The sequence below is a fragment of the Elaeis guineensis genome, chromosome 2, assembly GCF_000442705.2.
Source record: "Elaeis guineensis isolate ETL-2024a chromosome 2, EG11, whole genome shotgun sequence".
NCBI lineage: Eukaryota > Viridiplantae > Streptophyta > Magnoliopsida > Arecales > Arecaceae > Elaeis > Elaeis guineensis.
The window spans coordinates 113,171,486-113,195,412 of record NC_025994.2 but is presented as its reverse complement, the minus strand read 5'-3'; the positions used below and the strand labels follow the sequence as shown (position 1 = coordinate 113,195,412).

The 23,927-nt window shown below is 36.0% G+C and overlaps 2 protein-coding genes and 1 long non-coding RNA gene across 10 annotated transcripts; 2 read left to right on the top strand and 1 right to left on the bottom strand.

Annotated features, from left to right (window-relative positions):
- Positions 1–3,071: 3,071 nt before the first annotated feature.
- Positions 3,072–11,991, top strand: LOC105044467 (protein NRT1/ PTR FAMILY 1.1). Of its 8 annotated transcripts, XM_073252808.1 has the most exons (8): positions 3,076–3,224; positions 3,303–3,412; positions 5,281–5,319; positions 5,420–5,527; positions 7,604–7,690; positions 8,944–9,161; positions 10,041–10,582; positions 10,819–11,991. In XM_073252808.1, the coding sequence occupies exons 6-8, from the start codon at positions 8,982–8,984 to the stop codon at positions 11,705–11,707; spliced, it is 1,611 nt and encodes a 536-aa protein (XP_073108909.1). In that variant the 5' UTR covers positions 3,076–3,224; positions 3,303–3,412; positions 5,281–5,319; positions 5,420–5,527; positions 7,604–7,690; positions 8,944–8,981; the 3' UTR covers positions 11,708–11,991. The 8 variants fall into 8 exon arrangements, with proteins under 8 accessions (XP_073108906.1, XP_073108908.1, XP_029120698.1 ...); XM_073252807.1 differs by lacking the exon at positions 3,303–3,412 and having other exon boundaries at positions 3,073–3,224; XM_073252809.1 differs by lacking the exon at positions 5,420–5,527.
- Positions 11,992–12,426: 435 nt separating this feature from the next.
- On the bottom strand, positions 12,427–16,489 carry LOC140855817 (uncharacterized). Its single transcript, XR_012139146.1, has 2 exons — positions 15,234–16,489; positions 12,427–13,927 (listed from the first exon to the last, which is right to left on the bottom strand). It is a non-coding gene; the product is annotated as an uncharacterized lncRNA (long non-coding RNA).
- A 4,568-nt stretch (positions 16,490–21,057) lies between these two features.
- LOC105044458 (peroxiredoxin-2C) lies at positions 21,058–23,263 on the top strand. Its single transcript, NM_001405759.1, has 3 exons — positions 21,058–21,359; positions 22,087–22,166; positions 22,741–23,263. The coding sequence occupies exons 1-3, from the start codon at positions 21,205–21,207 to the stop codon at positions 22,992–22,994; spliced, it is 489 nt and encodes a 162-aa protein (NP_001392688.1). The 5' UTR covers positions 21,058–21,204; the 3' UTR covers positions 22,995–23,263.
- Positions 23,264–23,927: the final 664 nt, after the last annotated feature.

The window sequence follows — 23,927 nt, the reverse complement described above, 5'->3', positions numbered from 1 at the left end:
AACTTTAGACTGAGGAGCTCAAAAGTCAAGATTTATGTGGATGAGTACTTGATTAATTAGTGATAGTTTTAAGATTTAGTAATTATACTTCTTGTGCACTAACTTCAAAAAAATAAGCTCCTTGACGCAGATGCTTACATATTTTTAATCTATTTTTCTTCGTTCTTTTCGAAGAGAGAGGGACTAAACTAAGACCAGCAAAGATTAATAGATGGAGCCAAGGTTTTAAATAATGCCTGAGGATGTTACAGTGGCCCCAATTGAAATGTAGGATCTGAAATTTTTATTAAAATATTTTTTGTTACAGTGGCCATTATAACATTATTCTAACAAAAAAAAAAAAGTGATAATATTGTCATAATTGTCTTTCTCTTAACTTTTGATTGGATTAAAACTATTACATTTTGGACCATAGAACCACTTTTGAGAGGAATCGTGATGGAAAAACTGAATTCTGAAAGATATTTTTATTTAGAGAAAGGCATAAGTGAAAATGATAAAGTTACTATATATGAAATACAATTGGGGAGGTGCTTAAAATAATGTAATGACTATTATAATAATTATAAATCCACAATTGAAAATCTTTGGTGCCATGGAACTTTATTTCAAATGATGGTGTCCCTTGCCGCTTTATAGCTGGGTTCAATTCTGCGAGATAGCAATTCTTGTTTGGGCTCCTGCTAATTGAGTTCGCCGGCACAGGGAGTTGGTGTAAGAAGTTGGACGTTGAGGGATGAGGAAACCCTTCTGATTATTATATAAAGATATAAAACCTTGTTCGGAGAAGCTCGTGGCAGATATGCCCCGCCCACAGCCTTGCAACTAGCATGACTCTCAAAGTAGTATGCCCAGCGCTTTGATGAGAGGAGAAATGTCTAAAGGTTAAACTAAAAACCTGGGCCCTGCCCGACCTGTCTTTTGGACCCAAGCTCGGGGTTTCCTCGGTCCCAGCTTGGGGCCAGCCTAGAGCTGTATGACCATCTTTAGTTTTCTTCTTAAAAATCACTAAAAATACTAAACTAATTAAAATATTTTTTTAAAAAAATACTAAATATATAATTAAAAAAAATATTGCCAATAATGTACAACATGTATATCATTCTATTAAATTCATATATAAGCAAATATTATCAAGTAAGTCTATAAGCACATCGAACAAAAACAAATAATATAAATAAAATAAAATAAAAAAGATCGGGCCGAGCCACACTCGGGCCGGACTTCAATCTCGGCGACATTTTTCAGGTCCATTTAGGTTGTCTCACCTTCGGCCCTGCCCACTTTTTGTTAAAGACTTCGGGCTCGAGTGGGACGGGCAGGCCGTTCAGCCCGTAAACACGTCTACAATCGGCCTCCTTGGCCGCCTCCTCCGCGCCGGCCTCCTCGGCATACGAGTTCACCCACCCTCGCCGTCTCCGTCTCTCCGTCCGGCCTTTCTGCTGATCCCTTGTGTTGCCTCCGCACTCGTCACCGCCAGCGACCTCCCGGCACTCGCCCACTAGCTGCTCGATGAATCGCCCGACCGAGACCGAGGACTCTCCGCTTGAAACTCCGCCTCACCTTTTCACGCGGCTCCAGGTGCTCGTCTGGATGCAGGGCGATGGGTGGACCCGAACCGGTCCACGGCCTCCAGAGGGAACTCGGCCAAGTCCCGCGCGGGGGAACGCGTCGGTGGGTTCGGTGCTCGTGATCAAGGCCTGGGGAATTGGGCTCGGCAAAGCGCGCGATGTGGTCCTTGCCAGAACGGAACGTGGTGGCCGATTGAAAGAGACGTTTGAAGGGACGGAGAGGGGGATCTTGCAGCATGGAGGATCTCTCTCTCTCTCTCTCTCTCTCTGTGGCCACGGCATGAATTGCCTGTGAGAAAAGCCATGGTGTTGTTTGATAGAATGGCCACCCATGCGGGCTACCATGTGCTGCTTTGCGTTCCCTACGCAGTGACAGGTAGATGGAAGGATGTTACCGGTACCAGAGAAGGAATGAAATCAAGAGGGCTTGAAAAAGATTAGTGTATTGTTGTGGAAGTGATCCGCCGACCCGGTGAGCCTCCTTTTTTTTGAGATGCGCTCAGACGACTTGGTGAAGCCGCACCAGATGTGGATCCAGGGCGACCGACTCGGCAACTTGCACGGGTGATCATCGTCAATCATTTCCGATCAGAAGTCGAGAGCATATGTTTCATTCCAATGAATCTGTCCATGTAAGACCTTTGGTTTTTGCCACTTGCTTCGGTGCATGGTAGATGGATAAAACTAGCATCCAACTCGTACTTGAAAAGCTTTCGGGACTTGCCAGCCATATTTGGTTTCGAGTGACGTAATTTGGTCCCACAAAGACAATCCCACTGATAGTCACAACTTTCATGACCCACGAGAGGGATAGCAAAAAATATAGAAGAAATAAAAATTAAAAAAAAAAGGTGGTGCAAGATAACTGAAAATTGTGCCGCATTATTCTCTTGAAAGCAAGCATGTGATTTTTTTTTTTTTTTGATGAAAGCATGTGAGATATTCAAACAACAGCAGAAATGTATCAAAAGAAACAAATGTAGCATCACTCGTTTGTAATGCATGAAAGCTGATTCAATTAGTCATAAGTAATTTGTGAGTAAATCACAGAATTCATATAAAAAATAATTCACAATAGAGTAATTCTTCATCAACCATTTAGAGATTTATCGGAACCATATGGGATTTATGATATATATATATATATATATATATATATATATATATCATGAAGAAGCCAAAGATTTCTTCATAACATGGAGAATATTGTTGCTGTGGTCCCATTCATTTTAGTGATACAAAGGGCATGCAAGCTAATTTGGAAGGTTTATACTTTTTTCTCACTCGCGCTATTGGTACAGAGGAAGAAAATCCATCCACAAAGTTAATAACATCTTTCCTATATATTAAAGTTAAGATCAGGACTTTCTCAACGTGACATTTGTCAGATATTCAATGCGCCATGTGGTAGTCCACCGGCTTTCTCTTCGTATTTTTTTTTTCTTTTTGCTCGGTATACTGTGGACTTTCTTCGAACTTTGTCGAAGACTTTTTTTCTCTCTCTCTGTGGGTCTCTGTCGTCACTCTGTCCTCCCCAACCCCTCTCCCCTTTCCATCACTGTCCTGCTCTCCATGCCGCCACCTCCCGTCGGTGTTTGCCATCGCCTTCATCTCCATCGTCATCGGCGTCGGCCTTGCCCTCATCTTCCTTAGGTGCTTTCCTTTCCACATTTTTTCCTCTTTTTATTTCTTTTTCCTTCGAACCCTTTCAGAGTGTTTTTTTTTTCGAAGATCTGTGGAAAGGACAGCATCTGAAGGAGATCGGGGTTTCTTAAGTTTTGGTTAGGGGATTTTTCCTCTCGATCCTCACCGACATTGGGTCCCCCCAAAATCTCCTGCAGGTGCTTTCCTTCCCCTAGATCTCCTTTTTTTTTTTTTTGTTTGCTTCAAACGCTTCCGAAGATCTTTTTTTCAGAGATCTGTGGAAAGGATAGCATCTAAGGGAGATCGGGGTTTCTTAGGTTCTGATTAGGGGGTTCTTCAAAGATCTGTGGGAAGGAGATGGTAGCTGAGGGAGATCGAGATTTCTTAGACACCAAAGAATGAAAAAAAAAATAGAGGAAGTAAGAAGAAAAATATAGAAAAAATCAGCGAAAACAAAGGAAAGGCAAAAAAAAATGAAAGGTTCGGAAAAGGGATGAAGTAAAAAAAGAAAAAAAAAAGGAGATCTGTAAAAAGGAAAGCACCTAAAGGAGATTGGAGGGGGTGGGGTAGGCGTGGGAGGCATCTGGGGCCAAGGACGGGAGGCGAGGGGGGTTGATGGCGTTGGACCCGAAGGAGGGGAAGGGGGTTGGTGGCATCGGAGTTGGGGGAGGAGAGGGGGTTTGGTGGTCACACGAAGCTAGATGCGGTGCGGACGGTGGTGGGGCGGATCCACAGTAGGGGTGGCACGAACAACAGTGACCTGAGCCTCATGTGGTGGGGGCGGAGGGTGGGGGGAGCCAACAGGAGGAAGGGAAGGAAAGAGAAGGGCAAAAGGGAAAGAAAGAAAAAAAAGAAAAAAATATTTAGAGAGGAGAGAAAAAAAGAAAAAAATATTATTATTTTTTATTAATGATTATTTAAAATATTATTTTTAAATAATAATAAAGTAATATTTTAAAAAATTAAAAAAAATAATATTTTAAAAAAGAAAAGCAGGTGAGGGATAAGAGACAAAAATAAAATTTTTTAAAAAAATATTTAAAATAATAATATTATTTTTTTATATAATAATAAAGTAGTATTTTAAAAAATTAGAAAAAAATAATATTTTAAAAAAAAGTGGGGGAGGGATAAGAGATAAAAATAATATTTTAAAAAAATATTATTTAAAAAAATAAAATATTATAAAAATAATAATAATATATTATTTTAAATTTTAAAAATAATAACATTCTAATTTATTTTTAAAAAAATTAATATTTTTATTATTTTTTAAAAATAATATGTTTCGAGATCTGCATCGATCCACAGGATCAGATCAAATAGTGCCGTCTTATTTTATATTGATTGTTATTATAATTATATTTTTATACTTTATAGTATAATAAATAATTTTAATGCCTTATTGTTGGTATCTTTGTTAGGATATTTTCTAAATTTAACTTATAATATCATCTTATTTTATATTGATTGTTATTGTAATTATTTTTTTATATTTTATAGCTGTAATTATTTTGTTATTTATTCCATATTGTTGGTATTTAATTATAAATCTCTTGGTAAGCAAAATTTAAGACATGTGTAATATTGACCGATAAGAATAATATTAGTATTAATTTTTATTTGAAATTTTTTTATTTTTATGGATATAATGGATGGCCGCTAAATTCTAGCAGCAATCTTTGTCCAAGTTCATGGGCACTGGAAGGCTGCTACACCACAATGATAGTTGTACTTCAAAATTCTTTTTAGGGATAGTAAGGCTATTGCATTGCGCCAACAACTGTGTCTAAATCCTTCGACTGATCTTCTTCTCAAATGATGTTATAAAATAAAGAACGGAAGACTATTGTTACTAAAACAGCGATTCTCCTATATAGCTGATGAGAAATTGAATTAGGTTTCTCATATGATGCTAAAAATTATATGATATTGATGGGGAACAAAAAAAAATTACATGATCCTACTCTGACTACAAACTCATTCGCTCAAAGCAAGGTATGGTTACTGATATTATTTCTTACTGATTATTTTTTTAATTATTATTTTTTTATTGTTTCATCAGTTTGCTCGAGAAAAAACTCAAAGAATTGAGCCATGAAAGGTGAGTTACATATTTTTTTTTTGTTAGTTTGTTTGATCATTCATTATGCTTTGTATTTCCTCATTAGCTTAATAAAATGATGTCGGTACAAATCTGACAGCTTCTAGATTTTGGGAGGAGAGTTCAATGCAGCATAACGAAATTGAGATTTAATATACGAATTTGAAATTCTATACAACATAACGAAGTTATCGATTGCACTTAGTAGGTAAGACTGTGAATCTCATTGCTATTTTTTTATATTAATTTTTTTATTATATTTCAAGAATATATTATTACTTTTATAGCTTTTGATTCGTGAAAAAAATAAATTTTAAATCTATGCAAAAAAATATCTTATCTTTTAATTTTTTATTTTTTTTATTTTTATTCATTTTTGTATATTTTTTTAATTTTTTTTTTAATTTTTTTTTCGTAAAAGTCTCAATCAGATGGGAGGCTTGGAGTAATCAAATAGAAAAGTTTAAATCCATCTCAATCGGATGGGAGGCTTGAAGCAGACAAGGTAGCTTTTTCTCTTTCTCAATAAAATTTATTGAAATCTATTATTTTTTATAAATTATTTTTTACTGTTATTTAGTAATTAAAAAATTTATTATTATCTTGGTGTTAATTCGATTTTCAGATTAAACAGCTTAAAGGTAATTAAATGATGATAGAAAAATTTATTAGTATAAATTTAATTTTAAAATTATAAATTTTTCTACTATCTCAATAGATTTTTTTAATAATAAAAATAATATTTATGATACAGATATATTTTTTTGTTAAAAAAAGTGAGTTATAACTATCTTTTTAGTATGATTTTATAGTTTTGGATCTATCTATTGAGTAGATATCTTTAAGAAGGTACTCATTATATTTTGCTCCACATTAGTTTATTAATAATTTAAAAATTATAAAATTTTTAACTTTTATTTTATTAAAATTTATTTTATTATATTATTTATTATTAAGTAAATTAAGCATTTTTTCATATTTTTAGGTGAAATAATAATATATTATTTTTTAAAATAATAATTTATTATTATTTAAAAATAATAATATATTATTTTTTAATTTTAAAAATAATAACATACTAATTTATTTTTTAAAAATAATAATTTTATTATTTTTTTAAAATAATATGTTTTAAGATTTGAATTGATCCATCAGATCAAATCAAATAATATTATCTTATTTTATATTAATTATTATTATTATTATTATTATTATTATTATTATTATATATTTTATAGTATAATGAATAATTTTATTGTCTTATTATTGGTATCTTTATTAGAATATTTTCTAAATTTAACTTATACGTCTTATTTTATATTGATTGTTATTGTAATTATCTTTTTATATTTTATAGCTGCACTTATTTTATTATTTATTTTATATTATTGATATTTAATTATAAATCTTTTGGTTAGCAGGATTTAAGATATGTTTAATATGGACTGATAAGAATAATATTAGTATTAATTTTTATTTGAGATTTTTTTATTTTCATGGGCATGATGGACGGTCGCTAAATTCTATTAGATCAAATAGTGTTGTCTTTTTATTTTATTAAAATTTATTATATTATATCATTTATTATTCGAGTAAATTAATTGAGTACTTTTTTTTTCATGTTCTTATGTGATTTGTTGATTTAGTTATGTTGGCTCATATCACTTAACAGTAGAGTATTTAATTATTCAGATGATTTTTTTCTTCTATTATATTTAGCTTTTTAACTTCATTAAAATAAATTTTTAGATCAAAATAAAATATTATTCTAAAGAGACATGATGTATATAATGTTAGATGGGTTTAAGAAAAAAATATATCAAATTTTAAAATTTTTTAAGATATTTTTAGTAATTTTAGTTTATAGACCTTTAAATATTTTAAAATATATTTAAGATTTATTTTTTATTAATTGTCTCTTAATTATAATTTCATAAATAGACATTGTTGAAATTTTATCATGTAAAAATTTGGAAGAAATTATGAAAAAATTAGAATTACTTAAATCAATATATGAAATCGAGGTTCAATATAATGAAGTTATTGATCACATAGACCAGGTAAGACTATGAATCTTTTTTTTTTTTGTTATTAAATTTTTATTATGTTTCAAGAATACGTTATTATTTTTATAATATTTAGTTTGTACTAAAATAAATTTTAAATCAATGCGGGAAAAGATCTTGTCTTTTTATTTTTTTTCTTTTTTTTGTTTTCATTGATTTTTCACTTGTTTTTTTCCTATTTTTTCTTTGCTTTTTCTGTTCGCTTTTTTCATTTGCAGGAGTCACAACTTGGTGGGAGGCTTGGAGTAGCTAAATAAGAAAGTTTAGATTCATCTCAATCAGATAAAAAGTTTCAAGCAATCGAGGTAATTCTGTCACTATTATTTTATCATTTTACTATCAGTAGTTAAAAAATTTATTACTATCTTGATGATAATTTTAAATAAAATTTTAAAATTAAAAATAAAGTTCTAAATAAGGATGATATTTGATGTCTTATACATAATGTACGTAGCTATTTATTGTACCATTGTTAAGTACCAGTTACTTTATATTGAATGATTATATATTTTTAGAGTGTGCAAATAGGATCAATATAGATTTTAAAAAAATAATAATATTTAATATTTAAATATAAAATATAAAATATAAAATATTTAAAATTATGAATTATTTTTTCAACCATTTTAATTCATATTTTGTTATGGAACTTAATTCATCAATACTCTAATAAAATTTTTTGATACTCATATTTTTAATTTAGATAAAAAAATTATGTTAGACGAAGATTAACAAGTACGTAAGTTCATAAGTTAATAAAAATATTATATATTATATTATATAAAAATATATATATATTAATAAAATATTTTAAATTTTTATTTTGATACATGGTGAACCCCGTCCGCATAGCGCGGGTCACACACTAGTGCTAACAACAATGGTCACTACTGCCACAAATAAGTGAAACGGTCAGATGAGCTGTAAGCCAATTAGCCATACTACAAATAGCAAGGATAATGCACTAGGAGAAAAGGAACCTCTTTCTCCTGTTCTACTCCTTTAGTCATCCTTTGCTGTTCTTCCTGGGCATCTTGGCTAGTAGGAAAAGATGGATTCCAATCAGCAGAACTCAAGAGAGAAGGGTGGTATCAAGACATTGCCATTCATCATGGGTGATGACCTCTCCATATGCCATTTCTCCATTAGTATTAACATGCATGAACTTCTGTAGAATAGTCTTGTGGCAGGCGGAGGACCTTCCTTGCTCCAAGACTTTGGTCACAAAATAAAAGCATATGTGTAATTCTTGTGTTTATGGATATGGTCGTGTTGATGCCTGTCTATGGGTGAAGTAGATTGCTAACTCGCTTGTGATTGGATTACTTTAGATCATTTATCTTCATTATTGAGGTAATATGTCTATCATCCAGTAGTGACTTTACCAACTCAACCAGTGGGCACCGTTTGTGCTACAATCTATGGGGGCTGCACCATGTTTGTTTGATTCATTTAATTAATTAAAGCACAGAAGTAAGATCTATGTGGTGTTATGCTAGGAAAGGATCCAAAAGTTATGTCGAGTCAATGCTAATAGTATCCACCTCTCCTTGTGCAGCAAATGAAATCTTTGAAAAAGTCTCTGGCCAGGGAGTAATGGCCAATATGATGATCTACCTTAGAGATACTTACCACATGGGAGCTGCAGCCGGACAGAGTGTTCTATTTATATATGGAGCGGTAGCATCTATCCTACCAGTATTTGGAGCTTTCTTAGCTGATTCCTACTGTGGTCGCTACCGAGTGATCTTGATTGGATCTGTTGCATGCCTCCTTGTAAGAAAGCCGTCTCTTCCTTTTTTTTATATTTGGTAGCAGGTCTAGGGATACAGATACCACTAAGCCAACTGCCATTAGGATATGGAATTAACATTAATTACCCACTTGCCCAAGACTCCACTCTTTCAGATCAGCATCAATATTAAGCAGTAACTTTGTGGCAAAGGGGAACCTTTTCTTCATAACCCTCCTCCAATCTATTTGTATATTTTGCTTTCGGGACGACTCCGGCCTAACAGTTTCATAAATTTTCAAGTTTGTGCATCGTTGGATATATGGTTCCAATTCTTCACAGATCTCTCCTCTAAGTTAGATACTCCCATGCAATTGAGTGCAAACTTCTTCACTTATCATTGGGCAACCAAATATGTTTCCCAGCTGTTGTAGCTGTAGTTTTGACAACAGAAAGAAGAGCTAGAAGATGGATGACACTGGAGTTGGCCCACGCTTCAACTTTTTAGGAGTCGCGTTATTACTTTTTTCAGCATTCTCTTCCTAGCAACTGGAACTTCTAAATGAAATCCAATGCAGACCTAGACCTTTTTCCAAAACAAAAGAAAAGAAATTGAAGCAGACTCAGATAGAAAATTACCTCTGAATTATCCAGGTTATTCAATTAATTGTCAAGCTATCTCTTTCTTATCCTCATGCTTTCTCCTGTAAATCTGAACTTTGAGGCTCCCCCGTGTCTTGCGTTAGAAATGTTGATCAGTCGGTGGTTTAGAGTTTCTCAATTGACCTTTTTCGTTACTTTCAAATTTGCTAGTTGTCATGTCGTGAAGCAACTGGGACATATTATGGCCTTTTTTACTTTCTTGATCAATTCATTTGATAACAATTGTACGGTATTAATCATATGAAATGTCCTTTTGAAAGGGGACTATTCTTGTTTGGTTGACTGCAATGCTGCCAGGAGCTAAGCCCCCTGCTTGTGCCTCTGCTTGCCAGTCCCCAACCCCATCCCAGCTTGCCCTGCTCTTCTGTGGCTTTGCTCTCCTGGGCATTGGAGAAGGTGGTGTTAGGCCATGTTCTATAGCCTTTGGTGCAGACCAGTTCAGCCAGAGGAAGGGCCCTGAGAAGCAGAAGATCCTTCAGACTTACTTCAACTGGTATTATGCATCGGTCGGGTTCTCATTCATGGTCGGATCAACTGTCATTGTGGCCATACAAGATCATTTTGGATGGAAGGTGGGCTATGCTGTTCCACTGGCGCTTATACTATTAGCTACTATCTTGTTCGTGGTGGCCTCCTCTCTCTACATCAATATGAAGGCTGAAAAGAGTATGTTTACCGGTTTGCTGCAAGTGGTTTTCGTGAGTCTGAAACACAGGAATCTAGTTTTGCCACCCAAGACTTCAAATGCAAGTTATTATCACGAGACAGACTCCAAACTCACGGTTCCCTCGGATAAGCTGAGGTACTAAAATCTTCATCATCCTCTATTTGCTTTTTATTAGTATTTTGGTGGAAGAATAGCTGCGAGGTCCAACATTTGAAGTAAAAATACATGGGGATACAACACCCAGTGTTTGAACATGGACCTTCGCCTGGTTTCTCTCGAAAACAACTCAATATATTGCAAGTACCTCAGGTCTCGTAACAAATTTTAGACTATTAATAAATATATGATGAACAACTTTGGAACTTTTGTAGGTTCTTTAACAAAGCATGCATTATACAAAATCCTACCGAGCAGTTGAACATTGATGGATCAACTTCAAAGCCATGGAATCTGTGCACCGTGGAGCAAGTAGAGGGTCTCAAGTCAGTGATGAGGGTGATCCCCCTCTGGTCATCAGGGATCATGGTCCCCTTGGTCCTCAATCAAGGCTTCCCTGTGCTGCAGGCAAAAACAATGGATCGACACATCTTCTCAAAGTTTGAAATCCCTGCAGGCTCCTTCGGTGTGTTCGGCATCCTCACTCTGACGGTATGGTCAGGTAGCTACGACCGTTTCATCGTTCCCGTGCTGGAAAAGATCACCAGGAGACCACGCGCATTTAGCCTCAAACAGCGCATGGGGATCGGCATAATAATATCAACCGTATCAACCGGGGTGGCTGCAATCGTGGAGGCCATCCGGCGGAGGAAAGCAATCGAGCAAGGGTTGGCGGACGATATGAATGGGGTGGTCGCCATGTCAGCGATGTGGCTCGTGCCGCAGCATTGCCTTTCTGGCTTGGCCGAGGCCTTCAGCGTCATCTCCCAGATCGAGTTCTACTACACCGAGCTACCCAGCAGTATGGCAAGCTTTGGGGTAGCTTTCTGGACGTTAGGGGCAGGATTAGCAAATCTGCTAGGAGTTTTGGTCTTGAAGATTGTGACGAGGACAACCGGAAGTAATGGAAGGGGGTGGCTTTCAACCAATCTAAACAAGGGCCACTATGACTACTACTATTGGGTCCTTACATTGATGGGTGTAGTTGATTTCTTCTACTTCCTTGTTTGCAGTTGGGCTTATGGTAGGGAGGGGAAGAACAGGATGAGGGAAGAGGTGGGAGATGAAGAAGAAGAAGAAGAAGAAAGCATGCAGCACTCTTAACTAGTTACCCATTCTCCGCTGAGGTGCACACTTATATGCTCTCTTTATCCGTGTTGTCACAACTTAGAATAATGAAGACCGAGCTTGCATGAATATGATCAAACAACTTACCTATATTCTATGTTGCTCCGTAATATTGTTGGGGTTTAGCTAGCTTCTGTTGGGCTTCTAGGATGCTGGTCCCTTGGTTTTAGGTTCCGAGTTGGAAACTTCTACGGTGCACCTTTTTGTTTTTGTACCACACAGCACCATACCGCTTGGATATAAAGCTGCTCCATCATCTATCTCAGAGACCGATGGCTGCCACTCGTTGCAAGAACACCTATCAGCATCTCCCAAATGATGGACTACAGATTTCTTTACCTGTGCTCCATATAGCAGCTCATAGAGGAATTTGACACGGTGAAGAACTGCATTGGGTTATATCTGGATGCTCTGCTCCTCAATAATGATTTCCTCCAAGTAACGGCCATCCTACGAGCATTTGTCCAACATCTTTTATTTGGCGAAAGCTTTTACGAGTGATTATCAAATTAATGAAACCTCCGAGCATACACCATAAAGAAATTAACAAAAGCTTTTGTAACTGAGTAATAATGTTGCTGTTTATTCAGTGTTTGGCCTTAGTGGGCTTCAGGAAATGTGCATGATTTTTGAAGGATTATGCACAGGAGTCCTAGGTGTTTAATGTCATAGGAAGTTATCTTAGCAAGAAAGTGTTCTGGAAGCAAGTATGCACATCCATTGCATGAACTATAGGTGAATACAAGAATTATCAAGAACTATATCCAACAAAAAGCATTTAATTGCATGATTACACTGACAGAACCCTTACATAATGGAAGGAGGTTGACGTTTAAGATGTAGAGGGGATGGAGAATTCCCACTAAAGAATGCATCTACTAATGGAATGCCCGTATATAAGCACAGCTTCTTGTTTAAATGTGAGGCCTCATGAATGACAGCATCTCACCTTGCACTAGTTCTCAGCGGCTGGTTAGTAGTTCTAAATAAATCCAAGTCAGCAAATTATATTCCAAAAAGAGAGAACTGATTATACACTCACATAACAATTGGAACTACTTCAGAGTTAATGGCCAACATCTATCAAAAGAATGCAATGTTATCATACAACCATTACTCTAGACATCAAATTTTAGAACTCAAGAGATCATCACATTTAGGCAGATAAATTGCCTCCGTTCATGCTTCAGCTTAGCATTAGCAATATTTCTACCTACAGCGCTAAGTTTTATGGTAAAAATTAATTATTTTTACTGGAAGAATGTTCGTCTCTCGCAAGTACACATCATTTGTTCTCAATGAGCTTTACTGGAATAAATCACTTTACAAGCTGATGTTATGCATAAGCAGATTATACAAAAAATAGAGAAAACTAGTTTGTCATAAACCTCAATTTTCAGAATATAGACTGCAATTACTTACAAAATAGGTTTTACAAAGAGCACCTAAACATTGGATTAGTCTCACATAAAATCCTCATGATACTTTTTGCCTGAACTTTGATATGAAAAAAGCACTAATATCATTTCAAGCATATTTAAGATTGAATCAGTCTATGAATCATCTGATATCAATATGGACTTTTATTGGTCTATGAATCAGTCTATGAATCATCTGATATCAATATGAAAAAAGCACTGTAATTAGTTATAAAATCGGTTGTACAAAGAGTACCTAAACATTGAATTAGTCTAACATAAAATCCTCATGATACTTTTGCCTGAACTGTGACATGAAAAAAGCACCAATATCATTTCAAGAATACATAAGATTGAATCAATCTATGAATCATCTAATATCAATGTGGACTTTTATTGGTCTATGAATCAGTCTATGAATGATCTGATATCAATATGAAAAAAGCACTGTAATTAGTTATAAAATAGGTTTTACAAAGAGTACCTAAACATTGAACCAGTCTAACATAAAATCCTCATGATACTTTTTGCCTGAACTGTGATATGAAAAAAGCACCAATATCATTTCAAGCATACATAAGATTGAATCAGTCTATGAATCATCTGATTTCAATGTGGACTTTTATTGGTCAACTGGCAACAATTTTGATTTGATGTGGCTCATCCCTCAAGTCCTGCCAAAAGCAGTCAAGTAGTCAACAATGCACTAACGATTTCTTTCCTTCCATCTCCTCCTTTCAGTGACAAAGTCAATGTAACCTCCAACCGGAGCATCCATCTATGCTTTATGATCACAGCATACGCAATCAACTTTAGTGTAAGTATAACCAAATAAGAGGTCCGAACTAGCCTCTTACGTATCTAACAAGTCAAGGGAGAAATTTGCTAGGTTGCCACATCATATAGGTAGTTTTAGGTTAACCTATAAGGGCAGACATCAATAGAGATGATAATGATGCATTTAGTAACATTATTGCACTAATAGAATAAATCAAATACATGGGCAGTGTTCATTGTATGTGTAGAGAGATTACAGATTTCCATTGGAATATGCATCTGCTTATGACGTAGCTGGAATATTAAAGTATTTTAGATATCCTTCTCATTTGTAGGAGGGTGTCCGATTGCTATATCTGTTACTGACATCCCTTGGAATTTCTGTCCAGCCAGCTGATTATGGACCAGGATGACAAGATGAATCTCATCAGGATCAGCGATCTACACCAATAATAGAGCCTCTAGTTTGACTAACTTTAATTTTAAATTCTTTGTCCATGAATTTGTGCACCCCAAACAAGGAACTACCTGGACTCCAAAATCAATATTTGCTCTCACTCTGCATAATCTAGACTGTTCTAAACAAAAGATATAGTTTAAAAAATCTATAAATTCATAGGCAGCAGGATCAATTATACCCTAACAAAAATGGGACAGCTTATTCAAGAATTCTTGATATTTAATAGTTATGCATGACAGCCTTTTCAATAATTGATCGAATTATTTGACTATATCCTCTACCTGAATGGGTAAAATCATTCATCGAATAAGTACAATGAGGTGGCTTGTCTTCAAATGCTCATGATATACATACTTAAACAGCTGAATTTTTTGCACTTCTTTTATTTTATTTGTAGTTATATAAATATTACATGACAAGCACATTATTTGTTATAAGTGCCTGATGGAAATATTATCCTAGACCAACATAGAAGAAAAAAGATTCAGACATTTGCAGACCCAATAGTATCAGACAAGCTATGTAGAACAGATGATTTTCTTAGATACATCTGATGAGAATTCAAATCAATCACCATTATCAGAGAAGTAACAACACAAAAATCCAATGCCTACCTCACTGTATCTACATCAGCAAATAAAAATTCTAATCTTGCATCCATGTGAACCCATTTTTCTCATCGGTATACTCACAATCTAGCATGAAAATATATTGCCCATATATGCTCGAGGTTACCATCTCAATCTACCAAATCTAAAAGGTTCTACGAATATATGCTCAACTAAATCTCAAATGTAATTCATTTCGAGAAAATTTGCTAAAAAAGCACAGAAGTGAGAAGGAGTACCTCCAAGTTAAGCCGTAGGCAAGCAACACTCCTCCTTGGCTGTCGCCATTCTTGAAGCCATTCGATGTTATAGCTCTCAATCGCTTACAAACTGGCTCACATCCATGCCTAAAATCCCGCGTGCTGCTGAAAGCCCGAGACAACATCATGCGAGGCTGCATTGAATTAATGGCATCGGCGTAGAATGCAGCGAAGGGTCTTCCCTTGGCATTCCATCCAAGAAGGTCACTTGATCTTGCGACGCGGTTCATCGGACCTCGCCGATCACCAGAGGGATGTCGTAGAATCTTCTTCAATCCGCTGTCTCCCACACTTCGAGGGCGCCTTCGCCGGATTCCGGTGGATCCCCGGCAACGTTCTCCTCGACGTTTGGAAGTGAGCTTGGTTGAAGATGAGATGAAGGCGAATCCACACTATTGTGCCGGCGATGGTTTTCATGGGAAGGTGGAATCCACACCGAGGAAATGCATCTCAGATTGGACACAATAGAACTCCGGACCAGAAGCCGCGAAGGTGTTTGTGGAAATGCGTGAAAGTGGCACAGGCGGGCCCCCTTGTTACGCACTAGAGAGACTTAATATAAGATAGATTCATGGGTTTGGATCGCATCCTTTGTTACAGGGCATTCTGATAATATTTTATTTTTTAATTTTTTTTGAATGTATTCACGCTAGATTTATATAAATACTCCGTCATAGCAAAAAAGAAAAAAAAAAAATCATAAGACTATTACTACAGCATGATAACTTGATTAACATGCTCAAGGGCCTAATTGATGTCATGCTAACAATAAGATGTGCCAATAAATTTTTCACAAGTTTAAGATTTCTAGCATTACCAATGAAAAAACTACAAAAATAAAGGATCTCAAGTCAGAAAACCTAAAATAGAGAACAGACATGAAGTCAAAACGGAAAAAAAAAAAAAAAAACTCTCTTAACATAAATTGTGAATGAGAAGGGGGAAAAAAAAGCTAGATGGACCTAAATATGATATACACTCCGAGGCAATTCATGCGGCATCTACATTTTGATAAGCATGATATTAGTTTTCAAAAAGAGGAATTATTATACCTGACATTCTCTCTGCGTATGGAATATGATTATTTTTTTTTAAAAAAAAAGGGGACAATGTGGCTTATTTGACCATCATCCCAACGACTATACGAGAATGAGAGTAGCTAGTTGGGCCCAGTGAAGTTATGCTGGTGATAAACAAACCATGGGTTGTCGGAGATTCCGCATTTGAAGGCCTAAGCCGGCATGCGATACACTTGCTTTTGTCTTGTAAAACCATTCCAAATGACCAAGTATATCGAATGAAGTACATCTTTAGACATTGAAGGCAAGCCTTTTGAGGCCTGAGGGGACGGCTCAACATATTTGGAAGCCTAAAGATAAAAATTAAAATATAATTATTTAATTAAAATTTATATAATTTTTTTATTAAAATTTTATTTTTCTAACTTTTTGAGATGCAAAATTTTTAATCAAATTTTTATAATCAAATTCTCCTAATATTTCTTTTTCAATTGATAATATAGCCAATCCATTTAATCTTTCTTGAGATATTGTTGATCTTAAGTAAGATTTTATTAATTTTAATTTTGAAAAACTTCTTTTTGCCGAAGCAACACTTACTGGAATTGTTAACATTATTCTAAAAGCAATATATGCATTTGGAAAAGAGTCGAGTCGCCTTATATGATTGAGTATATCCATTGGACTGTTATCTTCCACTTGTATAATTTCTTTTAAAATTTTTAGCTCTAAAAATAAATCTAAACCATCAATATCAGAGTAGTTATTATATTTTAAAGAACACTCAAGATTAAGACAATATTCTTTCAAACTATCATTATCTAAATAGAAAACCACTAAATAGAAAACCAAAAATATTTTCATATATCTTAAATTGTTCAAATCTATTTTGGAGTGAAAAAATTGCTTGATCTACTATATATAAGAAATAATCAATTCTAAATGATTCTTCAAGAGATTTTGTTATTTCATTGTCAATATTCTCATCAAATTATTTCTTTCTGCGAATGATACGCTTATCATGAAATTTAGGTTCTATTTTCATTTCAAATACAATTTCTTTAGAGAAATCATAGCGGATGCAAATCCATCTTCTCTATATTTTTCAAAAAAAAAAAGAAGATCTTTTAATTGTTCTATAGCAACATCAATATGCATATCTGTTGATTGTAAACTTTTGCTAACTGAATTAACAGCAAATAATATATCATACCAAATAGTCATGCCTAATAAAAACTCAAAATTTTCAAGCTCATATGTTGCTAAGCAATTAGCTTCGCTTTTAGTTTTAGGATCTTCACTAACTTCTGCTAATTCCAATAAAGCATCTCTTATTTGTGGAGCTTGAAATCTTATTGTTTTAATACTTTCAATACGACTTTTCCAACGTGTTTGTGATAATGATTTAAGAGTTAGACCAGAAATATTATCTTGCAAAATTTTCCATCGTTTAGTAGAAGAAGAAAATAGTGAATAAATACGTTGTATCACTCCAAAAAATGATATAGCTTTAGTACAAGAACTAGCCATATCACAAAGTACTAAATTTAAACTATGACAACCACATGGTGTATAAAAAGATCTAGGATTTATATCTAAAAGTCTTTTTTGCACTCCTTGCTGTTTGCCCTTCATATTAAATCCATTATCATTCCTTGTCCTCTTAAATTATTAATATCAAGTCTAATATATTTTATTTCATCCATAATGACATCAAAAAGACCTTTTCCAGTTGTATCATCTACTTTTAAGAATTCAAAAAAATATTCCATAATTTTGATTGGACTTGATGAAATATCTACACATCGTAATATAAAAGATATTTGCTCTTGATGACTTGTATCTGGAGTGCAATCAAGTATTATTGAATAATATTTTGCTTCTAAATTTTTTTTAATAATTTTATTTTTAATTTTATTTGCTAACAAATTTATCAATTCATTTTGTACATTATGTCCAAGATAATGGGTATGAATTTTATCATCTTTAATACGTCGAATATGTTCTTGCATTACCGGATCGAATTCTGCAATCATTTCAATTAGACTTAAAAAATTTTCATTATTTGTTTGATAGATCTTTTCATTTTTTCCACAAAAAGCTAAATTATTTTTACCAAGAGGTTTTACTACAGCAAAAAATTTTAATAAGACTTTTTTCCAATGTTCTTCATCTTTATTTATTTGTTCTTGAATACTTTTATCAATTATTTTATTTTTTAATAGTCTCATTTCTAAATCAATCCATGAACACATATTAATAACATGCTCATTACTCATCTCATGACTCTTAAGTTTAGCACTAAGATTTCTCCAATCTCTACTACAAACATTAGCTAGTTTACTTATACTAGAAGCAGAATTAAATAATTTGCAACAAAAACAAAATACTCTGTCTAAGTCTTTTGAATAAACTAGCCATCTTCTTTCATGCTTCTCTCCATTTGTCAACTTTTGAATATAGTATGTAGTAGAAAAATATCTTGAAAATTCATCTTTAGGAAAATCTATATCATCAATTCTAATTGGACCTTTTTTTACTAATAAATCTCTCAAATTTGTATCAATATTTGTCCATTGACTTAGATCATAAATATTTTTAGGAATGCAATCATTTAAATTAACCGATTGATTTTCTTCACTATGACTTTGAAGATTATCTTGAATCTCTTCATTGACTTTTTCTTCTTCTAATATTTCATTATCATTTAATTTTAAAAAATTATTAACTTGTTCATTTAAAGAACATTCATCAATATTTTTTAATTTATTATTTTTATTACTTGTAAAGAATTTATCAAGAGCTCTTTTTTGAGATTGTATTAAACTTTTAAATTTTTTTTTTTTTGAAGCTTTGAATAACCAGATTCATATTTTCGAGTTGACATATTTAAATTCTTATTATGAATTATCAAAAAGATATAACTATTATAATTATTTTATATTTCTTAAATAGCCAATACAAGATCAACAATCAAAATTTTTAATTCAATGAATCAAATATTAAATAAAATAAAGACAATATATAATAATATAATATAAATTTTAAATTAAATAAAAAATAGATAAAGATTAGAATAATAGTACCTGATTGTTCAATGCTGATTGCAAATGAGAATAATAGCACCCGATTGTTGAATGCTGTGTAAAATATGGAGCATCCACTGCAACACTGTTCCACAATATTTTTATCAATTGTCTAAATATAACAATATAAAAAAAAAGTAGCAATTCAGGTTAGTTTTATAAAAAAAAAAAAGTGACCGTTGAAATTTTGCCGTTGAAGTGGTTGGATCGTTTTAATTACCGCTGTAATGCTGCCGCCCGCCGCCCCTTTTTTTTTTCCCACGCAGCCACGCTACCTGCCCATCAGCCACCGGCCACATGTTTTGATTTTTGAAAAAAAAAAAAACTGATGCCACAGCAGCACAGCCCCTTTCATCTTCCATGGCTGTGACCGGTCACCGGCCGATCGACCGTCGGCGAGCCGCGACAGGCGACCTCACCTTCGGGGGGACTTGGGGGCTGCGCAGGCCGCCAGGGAGGGGCCTTCTTCCGGGCTCTGGCTTTCGAGAAACGAAGGCGGACCGGCGGCCCGCCAGCCCGGCGCACCAAGCGGGGCGGAGGGGGAGTGCCGAAAAACAAAAAAAAAGAAGAAACTTACCGATGGTGGTCCTTGACGGCTGGACCTGGACGACTGACGGCTGTGCCCGTCGGCGACGGAATGATCATCGAGGTAGTCGACGATGTCATCGAGCCACTGGACGGCGAGGCCGCAGTTGTCGGAGAGGAAGCGGAGAGCCTCCTCGAGGCGCTTGAGGACGGAGAGGTAGCCGGAGAGGTCGGCATCGGTGTTGAAGAGGAGGGGTCGCTCGAGGCCGTGGATGGCGTCAAACACCTTGAGAACGACGGCAGCGGGGCTGACAGTGCGGTCGATATGGCCGCCGACAGCAGCAAGGGCGTCGCGGTGGACGCGGATTGGGCGGACGGAGGCCTCGAGGGAGGGGAGGCACTGGTGGATCTCGTCGAGGCGGGGGCCGGCGCGGGGTGTGGACTTGGAGGCTGGGCGGGATTGGGACGCCGGAGGCGGAGCCGCGGAGACATGGAGGCGGAGCGTCGGAGGCCTGGAGACGGCTCAGGCGGGACCAGGACGCCGGAGGCGGAGGCTGGACCGTGATGCCGGGCAGCCAGATACGAGCGAGTGCCGAGCGGGGGGCCTCCTGGGGGTGGGGGCCTAAGGCAAAGACTTCGGTGACTTTGTCCTTCAGTCGCCTCTTGGCCTGAGCTCTCTTTGCCTATTCGTCTAAACATCAGAAACTTTGATGCAAAGTTTTTAGACGATTTTCTAGAGTAACGTTCAAGTCTTTTCTTAATTTGGCCCATGGCCAACATCCGTGAAGCACATTACGAAAAGCATCGAAATTTCCGTCACGCCCACGAGCAAAGCGTTGGTCGCTCCCACTTACACGGTTCGTGATTACCATCTCTCTTTCGAAATTGCAATCAGATAAAATCTCTCACGCCTTCAACCTTCCTTGCCACCTAACCATAGAAAGAGTCGCATTAATTAGCCGAAAGAACGAGCCTTGACCCAGACTCAGTCTCTGCGTGCCAATAGATTCATCCATCAGACGGTGACCGATCAACTGATCCGACAAAACATGGCTCACGAGATGAATTTTGGGTCTGGACTGGAAACTGCCGTCCGGAGTCGAAAAAGATTATTCCAACGAGCTAATCTGGAGCAGGCATCCGGATTATTACCATTTTCATTTTTTTTTTTTTTTTTTGGAGGGGTGGTTTTATTGTATTAGAATATTCCAGAAGGAAGAGATTGGTGGGAGACCTCTTAGTCCATAAATATAGACCCTCCGCTCCCGGAACCACAGGCGAATCCTATCGAATTGGAAGAGAAGAGAGAGTGAAGGAGAGATGGCTCCGATCGCGGTAGGGGATACGCTCCCGGACGGGACGTTGGGATGGTTCGATGAGAACGAGCAGCTGCAGCAGGTGTCGATCCACGGCATCGGTGCCGGCAAGAAGATCGTCCTTGTCGGCGTCCCCGGCGCCTTCACCCCCACCTGCAGGTCCCTTCTTCGCTTCTACTTCCACTTCTTCCGTTTGATTTTCCCCTGAATATTTCCCCTCTTTTTCGTATTTTTATTCCTTTCATTATTATTATTTTTCTTGGTTCTCATCGGTGTTCTTTCTCGAGGAAGCGATGATAAGAAAAGTTTGTGATCTGGGTTTATATACTCGCTTTTTATTTTTATTTTTTTCTTTTTTATTATGTTGGATCGAATTCCATAATGACTTTTTTTTTTTTTTATAAGTCCTATACGGACTTAGGTTTTACTAGAAGTAATGAAAAGGGAAATATCCCTTCTTAACATTTTTCCGATTGATTTTTTTTTTCCTTTTTTGTTCTTTGGTATATCGATTGTGCTATTGTGAGTCAGATCATCAGATAGCGTCATGATCGTACGAGTTATCTTTCTCGAAAGAGCGATGGTAGGCTAAGTTTGTGATTTGTGTTTATATACTCGCCTTTTAATTTTTTTAAAATTTATGTTGGATCGAAATCTAAAACCAATATTTAAAAAAAAAAAAAAATCCTCTACGCTCTTATGTTCTACTTGAAGTAATGAAAATAATCCCTTCTGAAGATATTCCGGTCGATATTTTTGGATCAGATGATCGGATAGTGTATCATGGTAACACGATTTCGGCCTTCTGATTTAAGATGGCCTGATCTAGTTTTTTTTTTGGGAGTTGGAGTAATTTTGAGGTTTTGGATCTTTTAATGTGATGCAGCTCGCAGCATGTGCCGAGCTTCATCAAGAGTGCCGAGGAGCTCAAATCAAAGGGCATCGATGAGATCCTTGTTATTAGCGGTATGTATATTTAAAATTTCTATTTTCCCCTTTGTTTCCTGCTGTTATTAGTTGGTTTCTGATGAATACCCCGACTTTTATTATCCGATCTTTCTTGTTTCTATTATTTTTCTGGATGAGTTCCTAAAGTTCTGGCCTTGAGAATGAAACATCAATTTCAGAGCTTGCATTGAACTGAACAACTGAAGATTGAATAATGAACTTTTGATGGGCGTGCAGACCATTCTGTACCTGCTGTGCTCAATTGTCTATCTATGTTTTTTGAAGACTCATTTTAACCCCTTCATCAACAGAAAAAAAAAAAAAAAAAATCTCATTTTAACCAACAGCATTGATTTATTGGTCTCAGTGGCGCCCAATTTGTTTAGAATATCTTCGAGCTTGGCATGGTAGATTATGCTGTTTTATAGACATAGCAGACTCAACACAATCTGTCATTTATCATTTTGTTCACGAATTCTTGTGTGGCACTGGGGCTTTAGCAAAGATACATCTAGCTTACCATTATTGAAACTTGACTGCTAGGTGCTAAATTTGCCATTTTTAACTTTTCACTCTTGTTTATGTTGTGCAGTCAATGATCCGTTTGTCATGAAGGCATGGGCAAAGACATATGCTGAGAACAAGTACGTGAAATTCCTGGCTGATGGTTCCGGATCTTACACCCATGCTCTTGGCCTTGAGCTCGATCTCTCAGAGAAAGGGCTTGGTCTCCGCTCGCGGAGGTATGCCGTCTTTGCGGATGACCTGAAGGTCAAGGTTGCAAACATCGAGGAGGGTGGAGCATTCACCATATCAGGAGCCGATGAGATCCTCAAGGCACTCTGAGAAATCCACCTCTCCGATGCTTGTCGTTTGGGTTTCCCTAGTTTTCTCATGGGCATTATGGTGTTTTAATTACCAGCGAGATTTTGAGGTTTGGTATGTAGTACGTGCTTTGTTTGGAGTTCGCATCTGTATGTCGTATCTGGGATTTAAATAAGTTGCTATTAGAGGAAACTTTCCGAGCTGAACGCATTGCAATCTTCACCCTGCCATGCTTGTATTCGACTTCCCTGGGCTGAGCTTATAGCAATTTTCCCCCTTCTTGTTTTGCATCAAAGACCGGCTATCTGAATATGGGTATTTAAGCAGGCACAGGTTCAGCCACAAAGCCTACTAACACACATCTAAGGTGGGATAAGATGCTTCTGTGCTGAAAGCCAGGCCTGAGTGGTAAATTGAGTTTCAGGTTGGTTTTTTGCAATTAACAATTGAATTAAAATGGGATGATGTGGATAAAATCTTAAGCAGGGATGCGCTTGATGGTGCATGCCTTGTGCCTGAGTTTTAAAATGAGTTACGGATTGAATCAACTGCGTCATTCCTGAACGATTAATCATATCCCACAGGTTGCTGTCTATTTGTCAGGCTTACTTTGCTGGGGAATGATGTTTTAGTGTTTATCAGAGCAAAAAGCTTTGATTTTTGAACTCCTTAATCGAATCTCAAAGAATAGGGCGGTTTCGAATGTTTTGACACAGAATCTGTCTTCAGGGTTTAAGCATCACCCTTGATTGTCTGCATGATTCGATGCGTAATTTGTTATTTTTCCGGATATGCAACATGGTCTCCCTCTGTCTTCTCTCTCTCACTCAACATCTGTGTGTGTGCATGCGTGCATGTATGTGTGTGTGCGTATATATATATATATATATATATGGTACAGGCGCACAAGCACTCCATCTCTGATATATCTGCAAAAAGGCATGACCATGGGAT

Coding starts and splice junctions, on each gene's coding strand:
- LOC105044467 (XM_010922386.3), top strand. CDS start 8,437: ATGGATTCCAATCAGCAGAACTCAAGAGAGAAGGGTGGTATCAAGACA. Junction 9,162..10,040: donor GATCTGTTGCATGCCTCCTT/GTAAGAAAGCCG, acceptor TCCTTTTGAAAG/GGGACTATTCTTGTTTGGTT. Junction 10,583..10,818: donor GTTCCCTCGGATAAGCTGAG/GTACTAAAATCT, acceptor GAACTTTTGTAG/GTTCTTTAACAAAGCATGCA.
- LOC105044458 (NM_001405759.1), top strand. CDS start 21,205: ATGGCTCCGATCGCGGTAGGGGATACGCTCCCGGACGGGACGTTGGGA. Junction 21,360..22,086: donor GCCTTCACCCCCACCTGCAG/GTCCCTTCTTCG, acceptor AATGTGATGCAG/CTCGCAGCATGTGCCGAGCT. Junction 22,167..22,740: donor TGAGATCCTTGTTATTAGCG/GTATGTATATTT, acceptor TATGTTGTGCAG/TCAATGATCCGTTTGTCATG.